The sequence below is a fragment of the Sciurus vulgaris genome (genome assembly GCF_902686455.1).
Source record: "Sciurus vulgaris genome assembly, chromosome: 15".
Classification (NCBI taxonomy): domain Eukaryota; kingdom Metazoa; phylum Chordata; class Mammalia; order Rodentia; family Sciuridae; genus Sciurus; species Sciurus vulgaris.
Genome location: NC_136476.1, coordinates 21,328,379 through 21,341,105, shown reverse-complemented (window position 1 = coordinate 21,341,105; position 12,727 = coordinate 21,328,379). Strand labels below are relative to the sequence as shown.

Here is a 12,727-nt window from a genome sequence, read left to right as displayed (position 1 = left end):
TCTTCTTTAATAGGCAGGAAATATCAGCATCACAGAGGTTAAGCTACTGGTCCCAAATGATTCAGCTATTCAATGTACAATGAGGATTTGACATAGAAACCATTCTTTATATCTACACTATGGAAGACCAAGGAGATTTCCAGACTTCCTAGCTCTGCCTGATGTTCACTTTCCCCTAGGCTATTCTGCTGGCTTGTTCATATGCTCCTGAATGTGGGGAGATGGCCAAATCTTGTTTCAAGGTGCATGGGGCGGGTGGCATATCCAGAACTAGGGGAAGAACCCTGAACCTCCTACCCATCAGTCAGCCACTGTGAAGGGCTGGAGGTGTAAGAGTTTGGAAAGCAGCGGGTTTGTGTGATCACACCACGGAGACAGGATCCAGGTGTCCTGTGAGTAGTCCTGTCTGTGATCTGACGGCTGCTCTTGAAAGGGGAAGGCACCCAAGCCTCCTCCCCCACATAATTAGAGGGTAATGGTTTTGATACATGTGATCAAAAGATCATAATCATTTTCATAAGTTTCACAACTATATTTTACATTTGCTTCTGGAATCGTCCCAAACAGCTCTTAACTTCTTTTTTTTTTTTTTTTTCTTTTATACTTTTCTCTAACCGCAGAACGTCCTTGGTCTTAAAGATTCTTTCTAAATTCTATTGCACCTTGAGGGCTCTTTTTGAGATTCTCCCCAATCACCCTATCAGTCTATCGCCAAAACTGATTTTCCTCTTCATTTCCCTCAAAGAAGACAGTCATAAATTTGTCTGATGGCTTTTCTCATCATGAAGCCCATCTTCCCTATATGTTTCATATACTTATTTATAAATTACATGCATGCACTAATATTAATATGAAGATTTAGTTTTCAGGCATGGGACAATGTTGGAGATAGTGGATTTATATTCATATTTCAAGACACCAATTTGATAATACATAATATTCTTGGTCAATTCCTGCCTGCATACCCTGCAATGCAGTTGATAAAAATCCACTCCAGGATATACAAAGAGCCCAAAAAGTTTAAAACCAAAAAACCAAATAATCCAATCAATAAATGGGCAAAGGAACTGAATAGGCCTTCATAGAGAATAATGAATGGTCAAAACATATATGAAAAAATGTTCAATATCTCTAGCAATTAGAGAAATGCAAATTAAAACTACACTGAGATTTCATCTCACTCTGGTCAGAACGGCAATTATCCATAATACATTAACAATAAATGTTGGTGAGGATATGGGGTTAAAGGTTCACTCACACATTGCTGGGTGACTGCAAATTGGTATAACCACTCTGGAAAGCAGTGTGGAGATTCCTTAGAAAACCTGGAATGGAACCACCATTGGACCCAGTTATCCCACTCCTCAGCTTATACCCAAAGGACTTAAAATCAGCATACTACAGTGATGAAGCCACATAAATGTTTAAAGCAGTTCAAATCACAATAGCCAAGCTACAGAACCAACTTAGATGCCCTTCAATAGATGAATGGATTAAAAAAAGTGTGGTATATATACACAATGGAATATTACTCAGCCATAAAGAAAACTAAAATTATAGCATTTGCCAGTAAATGAACAGAACTGAAGAATATCAGGCTACGTGAAATAAGCCTGTCCCCAACAAACCAAAGGTCGAACATTTTCTCTGATATGTAGATGCTAATGCATAACAAGGGAGGGTAAGGAAGGGAAGTACAGAAGTACATTGGATTAGACAAAGGAGAATGAAAGGTAGGGAGCGGGGATGGGAATAGGAAAAGACAGTAGAAAGAATCAGACATAGCTTTCCTATAGCTTTCCTATATTCATATATGAACACATGACCAGTGTAACTCTACATCATGTTCAACCATAATAACGGGATCGAAATTGTAATGGGTTGTACCCTATGCATGTATAATATATCAAAATACACCCTGCTGTCCCTAAAAACAACAAATAAAAAAAAAATAAAAAGAATGGCAGAAGAGATGGGATGATCTTTCCATTGTCCACCTCTATTTACATTATTTGATTTCAACCTTTACTCCTTTGTAGAATCTTTTCAAATCCTCTGGGGACTAAGATTTTCAGTTTAGTGAAAAAATCAGATAAGGGGTTAATGTACAGCTCAGTGGTACAACACTTGCCTAGACTGGGCAAGGCCCTGGGTTCAATGACCAGTACTCCAAGAAAAAAAAATTCAGATTATATCACCTCTGCTTATCTGGGTACAAAATAACACCACCTGGTCTCACAATAGGTAGAAAAGGACTGAGCCAGGCAGTAAGGATGAATGGGTAGTCAGGTGCTATACCGGTGGAGGTTCCTGCTCATGCTTCCTCTGGGATAACCTAGGTAGGCTATCTCAGGCATGACGGACCCTCTGATATTCACACATGGTATGGTGTCAGTCTGAACATTAAATACCAATAAAGTTTAATGTTTTTATTTTTAAGAAAAAAGATTAATGTGTGGATTTTGTAATATCATTCTGCATCTGAAGGGCTCACTAGTGTGTACCCTCCCTCACACCTCCCCCCTACAGGAAACTCCTGACCTAAAGCATCTGAATGCCTGGGCCATTCACCCTGCTGGGTTGAATGCTGTTGCCTTCCCTTGCCACTCTAGTATCTGGTGTAAGTAGATCTCATCTTCCAAGGCCAAGTTTGTAGACCCCTCATCCCAGGCGTCCCATTTCTGGGGTAACCTCTATGCCTGCCATGCGGCCCGAGTGCAGGACAATGCACAGAATAAGCATCTGACAGCTATGGGTTCGGAAAAGGGAAAAAAGTGATCATAATGTAGACACACAGACCGACAGGGAAAAGGCAAAACAGGTTGCTATTACAGTGGTGCCAACTTCAACTTGGTGGGGTCTGAGTTTACCCTCCACAAAAGCAATGACACCTGACCAGAGCATGAATGGGAAAGTCCCTCTAAACATACTGTGCTATGAGAAGTGAAATTTGTGATTTCTGGGGGCTAATTCCCCCCATCAGTTAGCCTGTGAGAGCCACAGGGGCTATTTGTGTTCAAACTGTATGTAAAATTAAGATGCTGATCTCATGTATGTGATAATTATATCCCAAGGATTCTATGTTAACAAATGATCAAATTGGTCCTACAAATAGGCAGATCTGTTGATTATATGAATGAAGAATCTCTTTCCAAATAACCCTGTAGAAGAATTTAGTTTTATTCATCCTGTCCTTCATTTATGCCTGCATCCTGTCCTTCATTTACAATTTCCATTCCAAAAATATAGATTATTAGAAAAATGAACCTAGATGACCATGTGTGATATATTAGGACTTTGTGAACTGAGGGGATTTTTGTTTGTTTTTTGGTAGTGGGCATTGAACTCAGGGGTGCTTCATCAATGAACTATATCAACGGTCCTTTGTAAACTTTTTTTTTTTTTTTTTTTTTTTAATTTTGAGACAGAGTTTCTCTAAGTTGCTGAGGTAGCCTTGAACTTGTGATCCCCCTACCTCAGCCTTTCAGTTATAAGCATGTGTCACCATGCTTGGCTGAACTGAAATTTCTAAACAATACAATTCAATTTATGAAAGCTCAGGGTTCTAGAATCCATTTCATGAGAGGAATGATAGTAATGATTAACTACATTAAGCATTTTAAGCTTTCATATGATGAATGTACAAGTTGTCTATCTAAACAAAGCTTTTTCAAGTGTTTGACACAAATTATATCAAAGTCAGGATTGATTTCAGGTAGGCCAACCTCTCTCTGATGAACCTCAGACATCATATACATATTTTAATATATTTAGACATCAATATATACACAGCCAGCTGTGTAGCTGGTTCTTGATGATATGAATTAACAAAGGAGAGAGTCAGCACAGACAACCTCAATGAGAGCTAAATCAAAAAATCAATTTTTATTTAGCTTAAGTTGTTTTATGTAGTCCTTTTTTCTATGAACTGGCCTCTTCCCTGACAGTAGGAGATCTGCGGGCAGATTGGTGCTAGTGGTATGGCACAGTGCATTTATTCCCTTGTTCATTGGGGGTTTCACTAGCCTTAGAGTAAAACTAACTTTCGTGCTCAGCAGAGTTGCAGTCATCAAATGGTGACCCTTCTACACCTGCTTTAGTTTGACCCAAGGAAGTACATGTAAACATTCTCAACATGGTTAAGCGTTAGAGAAATGCAAGTCAAGATGTAACCGCTACAACCTATTAAAATGAGCTAAATATGTTTTTGAAAACTGACAATTCCAAGTACTGATGAGAATGTGGAGGAACTGGAAGGTGCACACCTCGAGAGTGGGACTACAATGTGGTTCAGACAAGAGTAGAAAACAATGCAAAAGCTTCTGACAGACTCACATGTTCAATGACCCTACCATTGAGCAGTCCCACTCCGAGGTGTTGACCCAAGTGCAATGAACACCCATGTTCACACAAAACCCTAGACAGGAATGTGTATAGCAGCTTTATCTTTAATTGTCCAAAGCTAGGAACAACCCATATGTCTCCTCCACTAAATGGTTAAAAAAACTGGTGTGTCCATATAGTGTAATGATACAAAATGTCATCAATGGTAAACAAATAAACCAGCTGTTGTTATGTGCAACTGCTTGGATGACTCAAAACACATTAGGTTGACTGCAAGAAAGCAGATACAAAAGGTTATTTACAGGTTAATTCTACTCATTGTGGAAAGACAGCAGATTAGGGGTCACCTGAGGCTAAGAGTAAAGGGAGGGGCTGATTAAAAGGATGGCACCAGGGATCTTTTTCTGGAGAGGCGGGTGATGGAACTGTTCTGTAGTTTGGGTGTGGACACGCTTAATGTAACTACGCATCTGTCAAAACTCACTGAACTATATACATCGAAAGGAGTGACTTTTACTATATGTAAATTAAAAAACAAAATTAAAAACACTTTCCTCATTCTTTTTCATAAAAACCTTTGAGTATGACTGCTAGTATTTAGCTTTTTCCTGCCATCAGCCATGATTCCTCCATAGGTTCTAACATGGGCCAAGGAAGAGACGTATGTCATTTGTGATTATAAGCAGGTGGTAGCAGAAGAAGCCCCTCACTTTCAAGAACAACACTTAAATTTCTGATTTTTCCCTGGTTAAAAAATAATCCTAACAAGGCACAAAGTGTAGAGACTGAATGTCGGTCATGACAACCACAGTCACACACAATGTGACTGGTCTCCACACACTTTGAATAGTTATGGGGACAGAGATGTGGAAGGGCCATTGAAAGCCCAGCAAAGACAAGATAACAGTGAGAAAGAACTTGAAGTGGGCAAGAAAATGGAACTCCCCTAGTGACAGAGGCAGCAACATTAATGGAAGACAAGGACCATAGTACCAGCCGCTGTCACTAGTTGGGTGTGTACTACTATGTCCATTTAATCCTCAGGACAATCCTGCAAGCAGATATTTATATGTTCCAGTTCACTGAGGAGAACACTAAGACCCCTTTGGGTAAAATGACTTGCCTAAGTTCACACAGTTAATAAGGGCCAGAGAAGGCAGTGGGAACTTGTGCCTACTGAGGGGCAGAGTCCATGATTCCCACTCCACCTAACTGCCTCCAGGGAAAAAGTAACATGGTTAATTTTAAATTATGTATACCTATCAAGGCATCCACAGACAAAATCACCCACAGAATATTTAACACACCTTCAATACTATGCTCCAGTTACAGGATAGTATAGTATATTTATGCAGGAGACTTACTCTTGACAATCTGAAATACTTTTTTTTTTTTTTTTTTTTTTTTTTAAGTTCATCATCCTTCAAGGGTACTCAGGAAAATCTCTTGTATAAAGAACTACAAAGTAAATACTTTAGTAAAGCAAAGAATTCCTTTGTGATATACCTGATTACTTTGTAATCTTTATGCTACAAATGTCTGAATTTTTCTGCACTGGATTTTCTTAAAATAGGACATATGCTTTTAATTTGTAATGTGGTCTAAAGATCTCCCTATATTAGTGAGTCCTGGAAGTAAATAAACAAGATTAAGAAGTTTTATGGAATGAATAAATAAAGAGCTTCGGTTAACTACCTTTTATTATATACCTCTTCTAAAGAAAAAAAAAAAAAAAAGGAAGTCCAGGACATACTTAAATCATTAATATTCCATCTGTAACCTGCAGGACCACAGTAACAGCACACTAGGAAGTAGAGCAAGGCAGCCACTTGACCACAGCACACACTCACCAGCTTATCTGCTCAGTAACTCAGCTCCATCTTGATCAGAAACCCAAAGAGGCCAAGACCACAGGAAGTCACAGTGAGTGTCAATAGCACTCAATCCCCAAGATGCACGCACCAGCAAAATAAGATACTTCAATACTCAAAGACTTTTACTAGGATAAGCATGACATAATTGTTTAAAAATGTTTTCTATTAATGAAAAGGGGGTATTTTAGGGAATAAATGTGTCTCTTGGCAAAATGATCACTTTTGTACAGCATCTTGCCAACTCCCACTTTAAAATGAAGAGGATGAATCAATCTGTCCAAAAATAGTTGTTACCCAGAAAGACCACAACCATAAAAATAAGACATTTCAGAATTGGCTGATCTAAAGAAATGCAAATAAAAATACCTCAAGCAACATATAATATGCAATGCTAAATAATCTATCTTTAAGAGATAAAACTTAGATTTCTAATGTGTAGGGTTCCCAAATAAGATCACAGAGATATTAAACTAATACTCAAATTCAAGCCAAAACCGTGGAGCCAAGAGCTTAAAAACACATTCTAAAACACTGAAAATTCAGTTTTCCAATCTTAAATTTCATGGTGCAGGACAAAAACCAGGTCTCAGAATAATTAGATGACATGTCTGTAATTTGCAGGATGGTGACATCACAAATATAAAATAAGAAATCAATTTCCAGGAAACTTGTCAGATGCTTCCTATGCCCTTCAATAAGGACATAAGTCCCAAACCCAGATTCTTACATTCTTATTGGCTTACAAGCAGAACAACTAGATAGTGTCTGCAAAAGTGAACTTGACAAGGTCAGTTACTTAAAATAAACAAACAAAACAATTCAAGTTAAGATGTGTTGAGACTCAGTGAATTTGATAATGTTGTAAAATCTGCCCCAAAGCTTTTAAAAACCAGGCTAAGAATGCTATAATTTCCTTTCTTTCTCGTATTCTATCAAATGGCAGCAGCACTTCAGAATATTTTCAAGAGGCCTGTAACTAAAACATAAACCTGTTATTTTAGAAACACAATTCCAGGGGCAGGTATTTCAAACATATTTTCAGGGGGTAAAAAACTCACAACTTTTAATTTTGCAACATACTTTTTCTGGAAGTTGAGATTCAACTTCTTTCTTCAGTCTCCTCAGTAAAAATGGCCTCAACACCTTATGTAGACGCCTGATGATCAATATAGTTTCTTCTTCATTTAAATCCACCTATAAGGGAATCTTAGATGAATTTGAATTTTTTAAAAAAAGGATGTTTCATATAATTAAGCTTTATGTTACATTTATTACAGGTGTCAATACATGATTGAAATTTTACATGCACTAAAACCAGGTTATGCTGGTCACATTTGCCTCTAAATTCTTTCACCTTCCCATCTGGTGGGAACAAAGTGACCTCTAGATACATGGTTTTTGTCTAAATGCTTAGTTCTGTGGAAAAAGACCCAGAATACCCGTTTTAGATCAGGGTGTTAACAGTCCAACATTTTCTGGAATGTGACAGGGAACAAAGACTGACTACAGATTGAGACAGAACAGGAGAAAAAGAGAAATAGGAAGTGTGTTCCTACTTCAAGCTGCAGCCTTCAGTTATCCTGAATAACTTTCTCAGATGCAGAAACACACTGGGGGACAGGGACACAAAAAGAGGAAGAACACGAGTAGATCCAGCTTATGCTGTGGGTCTCTAAGCCCCTCTACCTGTCCTTCTCTCTGCTCTGATATTCAAGTTCTATTTTATAAAATCCCTATTATTTCATTCACCTTCCTCTGTTAACCTCTAGGGGGCAGAGGAGATCAAAAGTACTTCACACAAATGGACCAATTACCAACCAGTTGACAAATGGCAACTGTGCCTATAAGGAACTTCAAGATTAAAGGGCCAGAGTTCAAACATAAATTTTCCTAAAACACTCTTAGTGGCTTTTCATTCCTGTAGTTAAGGAACCACTAATCGAAATGGCATGTACCCATTTCATTTCTTCCTTTCATAAGTGAGTTCTAAGAGAAGATAGCTGAGGGAATAATAAGAATGAATTGGAAATAGTCTACTCTGAGGTTTGATGAGTATTTAGATACATACAAAATGGAGGCTCACATTAAAACCTAAAAAAAACATGGTGCAGGAAATTAATGTAAACTAGTTTAGTTTTAAACACAACTCTACATGGAAATACTTCAAAGAGAAACCTATGTTTATATAACACGAGACAATCTGTTGTAGGTTTTGTATGTAGTTGATTGAATTGACCTGGTTAAATTAATTTGGAAAATATCTCCAGGTTCGCCATCCCCGTGGCTAGAGCAGTCAAGCCATTCTCTAGTGGCCTGGGAAACATGCTGGCAAAAGGCAAAGGGGTCAGGATTCCCCTACACCTCTGGATTTGGAGGGGAAAATAATCCTAGAATGAGACAACATCTACCCATTGATTGGACTCATGCAGCAAGTCATATGTTAAGCCACCCCTGTGGGAGATCTGTGGCTCTACTCTTATCAATTTTAGGTCCCTTGGTTTCATATCATCATCATACACTGGAAAAAAACAAAATTCAACCAGTACCCTTTCACCAGTCATGGCAAATGGAGCATTAAACCATTGTTCGAATGTGCTGCAGCTCTTGAAAATTGTGGGGAGAAGGAAGTTCAGGAGGGCCCAGAGTTCAGGAAGCTTATTTTGCAGCGGGGTCCCAGTCAAGAGGATTCTCCTGGGGGCCACGTAGTGAGTGTTCAGGACCTGAGTCAGCTTGCAGTGGTGATTCTTCATTCGGTGGCCTTCATCCACTATCATGTATTTCCACCGAATCTGCAACACAAGAGGAAGCGCCAACGTACACTGAGCAAGAGAAAATACAACTTCCAACAGGCAAAGGGGTGTGGAAAACCAAAGAATCCATACTTGGTACGTAATGTGGCATAATAGTCTGAAGAAAAAATTTCCCATGTCTGATTGAGCATATAAAATATCATGTGATCATGACATGTTAAAGCAACACTGTTCGGCAGGGGACACATGACTCCAAGTCACCCTTTGTAAGGAAGGAAACTTGGGCTCAAAATGAAAAAGCTCATCTTGCATGTCGATCCTGCATCTCCCCCTCCAGTGCTTCTTTCACCCACATGGTGTTGACAGCTATTCCAGACTTCATGGCCATTGCCCTGCTCACACAGCACAGAATATAGGTACCCACTGGAAGCCAAAATTCATGTCTGATTTTCCCACGATAGTACCAGCAGGTATCTATGGCTGAGACAGATAATCTTAGCTTTGTACCTTCTTTTTTTTTTTTTTTTGGTATCAGGGATTAAACTCAGGGGCACTTAACCACAGAGCCACATCCCCAGCTCTTTTTATGTTTTCATTTCGAGACATGGTCTTACTGAGTTGTTTAGGGCCTTGCTAAGTTACTAAGGCTGGCTTTGAACTCGTCATCCTCCTGCATCAGTCTCCCAAGAAGCTGGGATTACAGGTGTGTGCCACCACACCTGGCTTACACCTTCTTCTCTCTTGCATTGACTAGACACTACCCTTAGGACTTGCAGCGTTGGTTTTTGTGTTGTACAGCTTTGTTTATTTTCTTTTGTTTGAGTTGGCAGCAAACATTGAAAAGTTGGACTATTTCACATCAAAAGCTGAACATTCACCTTCTTCTAAACAAATTAGATCAAGCTACTGGGTTCCCTCAGTTCATGCATATTCCCTACCAGCTAGATCCAGAACCTGTTTTATTGAAAACAAAAATATACTCACTGACGAAAAGGCAATGCAAAACCCCCATTCCTCTGCTTATGCCAAAACTGCAGAATTCAACAGGACAAACTCCCCCACATGACTGTCACTTACGAACTCAACAACGGCCATGGCACGATCCTCTTTCCTCTGTCTACAGTTCCTTTCATCTCTTGTACCATACCTCAGCCCTCTTCTAGAATGATGATGAGGGATGTTCCACTAAGCCCATCCATTCCCTGCACAACAGTGGCAGTGGCCAAGAAAAGCATCTGCTGCTCACATGTCCCTGGACTCTGCTGCAAAGCTCTTAAAGAGAGGAAGCTGACAAGCAACGTATTATACAGTCCTCACCTTCCTCATTAGAAGCATCACTACACTGAGAAAAAGGAATAAAACGATCCGTCTGGTTGGGAAATAAAGGTAAAAGAAAGCATCGCAATTTTTTTCACTTCCTCTACTGCCTCCAAGAAAAGTGTTTAAGAATGATTAAAGTTGTATGGTCAACTGTCCCAGACTTAACCAAAAGCATGAAAAGAGGCCTGCAGACAAAAATGTACTAAAATAAATATTTTAAATCTAGTTTCCTGCCTAATTTAGCTTATGAAATAATAAACAAGGAAGCAGAGGTCTTTGATTTTGCTATTGGGTCTACTGCTAATTAGGTCTTCCACTTGGAAAAAAATTACTACCCTTTTCTGGAGCTCCAACTCTCCAGCAACAAATAAAAGCAATGTATCTCATTACCAGGCGTCTCCAATGAATTTTGAAATACATATGCAGAAGATATGATATGAAATTTTTTAAAAGGATCTCAAACGTACAACCACATTCCCATAGTAATAATGGAAACACGTCATTTCTGACATTGTCAAATTCATCTCTGACTGTGAGGAATGGGAACACACACTGTTGTCAGTGCCATCTCAATTATTCAACCTCCCCTGGGAACACGTTTCCTTTATGCTATTTCCTATGATGCCAGGAAGGGAACTCTCAGTTCCCAGAGCAAAGTTTAATGCAGAGATAGAACAAATCCCAGAAACAGGAATTCTGTTCAATTCTGGCCATAACTTAATTTCAGATTATAGTGGTTTTTGAAACACCACAGGGTAAAAGAAATTAACAAAGGCAAAAAATAGAAAAAAATAAAAAATAACTTTTCATGATTTGTTCCATGAAAGACGGTTCTTCCATCTTTCTACATGAACATATTAGGAGATAAGATGATATAAATAGAAAAGAAAAACACTTCTATGTTGTGCTAAAGGACATACAAATGAGGAAACACACAGGTCACAGAAACAACTCTTTTTCAGCTTCAGATAAATAGTCACAGAACAGCCCTGAGTAATTTGAGCAATGACCGCCCATCATTTTACCAGGAGAAACCAGAAACAGGTACAGCACATGAGACTCAGCTTGAGTAAGTGCTCATATGAAGGGACCATATGGAGAGGTACCTAGTCATCTTTGGAGAGAGAGAGAGGCACCAGAGGAATGAAGTTACGCTGACAATAACCCAGGGCGACAAAAACAATTATTTCTTCCCAAGCACATTCAGGGCTATTGAAGAGAGAAGCTGCCAAAGGAACCAAAGAAACCCAGGTGAATTTTCTTAAAAGATGTCAACTCATTATCTGTGAGAGGATGGGGAAAATCCCAACATCAATCACACTCACCTCCCCCTCCCCAGAAAAACAAGAAAGGAAGAAAGAAAGATAAAAACCCATGGCCAAAATATATCATACTCATTAAAAGAGAGAGCGAGAGAGAAAGACCAGTCATCCAATGATCAAATTATACCATTGAGTATAATTTGAGGAACACTTTACACTCTGCAGAGATGGTCCATAATTAGAGATAAAAGAATTTCTTTAAAAACATACCTTTGCAAGAATGTGCTTGTCTTTTATAATGTACTCATAAGTAGTCAAGAGGACATTGAATTTGCCACTCCGTAGCTGGGGGACAAGGGAGCGGCGCATGGCAGGGGTACCCTGAATGGAAAGAAAAATATATAGATTACTCGATGGAAAGGACGTGGGTGCTATTTCTCACTATTCATAGCCTAATGGAGCCTAGATGTGACATTCCCACATATATGCATTATCATATCCTGATCCATTATCCATGAAGGAAGTCTTGGCTAAATCACACACATCTTGACACTTTCCAGACCCTTATAGGAAGGTTTTCCCACTTAAGACTGAGGGAGGGAAAGAGAAGAGGAAATTGCAGCAAGCTTGCAGTAGTAGGGAACCCGCTGATCGGCTGAAAGGCTTCATTTCTGTGGGAGCATGCAGCAGGCAGCCCCGGCGCCCCGGTAATTGCCTGACTTTGCAGGAACATTCGGCACTGTAGCAGCCCACAGTGAGCCAGTCAGCAGCACGCAGAATGTGCGATATTTGTCATTTGTATTACTCTCATCAGAAACCTCGCAATATGATAATTAACAATTTTCTTCTGCATTTCACTATCTGAAAGTAATTATGGTTTATTACAGTAATCTTCTTGGGATGATTAACTCTCACTGTTTAGTACATGATGTACATGACAAAACTTTACAACCAAATACAGTTCACAGATGTGCATATGGAATGAAGAAAATAGGGTCTATTTTTTGCTTTTCCACATTTATATATAAATACAGCATTCCAAACCTTGTAAGAAATTTTCACCACAGAAGGAGCCCATTTGTCAAATTCATATGTCCAGTTAGAAAGAGTCCTATAGAACAACAAAGACAAAAAAAAAAAAAAAATACAGTAAAAAAGACATTTGTATAAAAGTCAA

At 39.0% G+C, this 12,727-nt stretch overlaps 1 protein-coding gene across 5 annotated transcripts in view; it reads right to left on the bottom strand.

Moving 5' to 3' along the window:
* SMARCA2 (SWI/SNF related BAF chromatin remodeling complex subunit ATPase 2) overlaps window positions 1-12,727 on the bottom strand; it is a 164,297-nt gene that overhangs the window by 86,320 nt on the left and 65,250 nt on the right. For all 5 annotated transcript variants that reach the window (XM_079112997.1, XM_079113001.1, XM_079113000.1 and 2 more), the window contains exons 16-19: window positions 12,595-12,661; window positions 11,821-11,931; window positions 8,765-9,007; window positions 7,299-7,412 (exon numbers count right to left, since the gene is read on the bottom strand). In XM_079112997.1, the coding sequence (XP_078969123.1) occupies window positions 7,299-7,412; window positions 8,765-9,007; window positions 11,821-11,931; window positions 12,595-12,661 (535 nt within the window). The remainder of the gene's footprint in view (window positions 1-7,298; window positions 7,413-8,764; window positions 9,008-11,820; window positions 11,932-12,594; window positions 12,662-12,727) is intronic.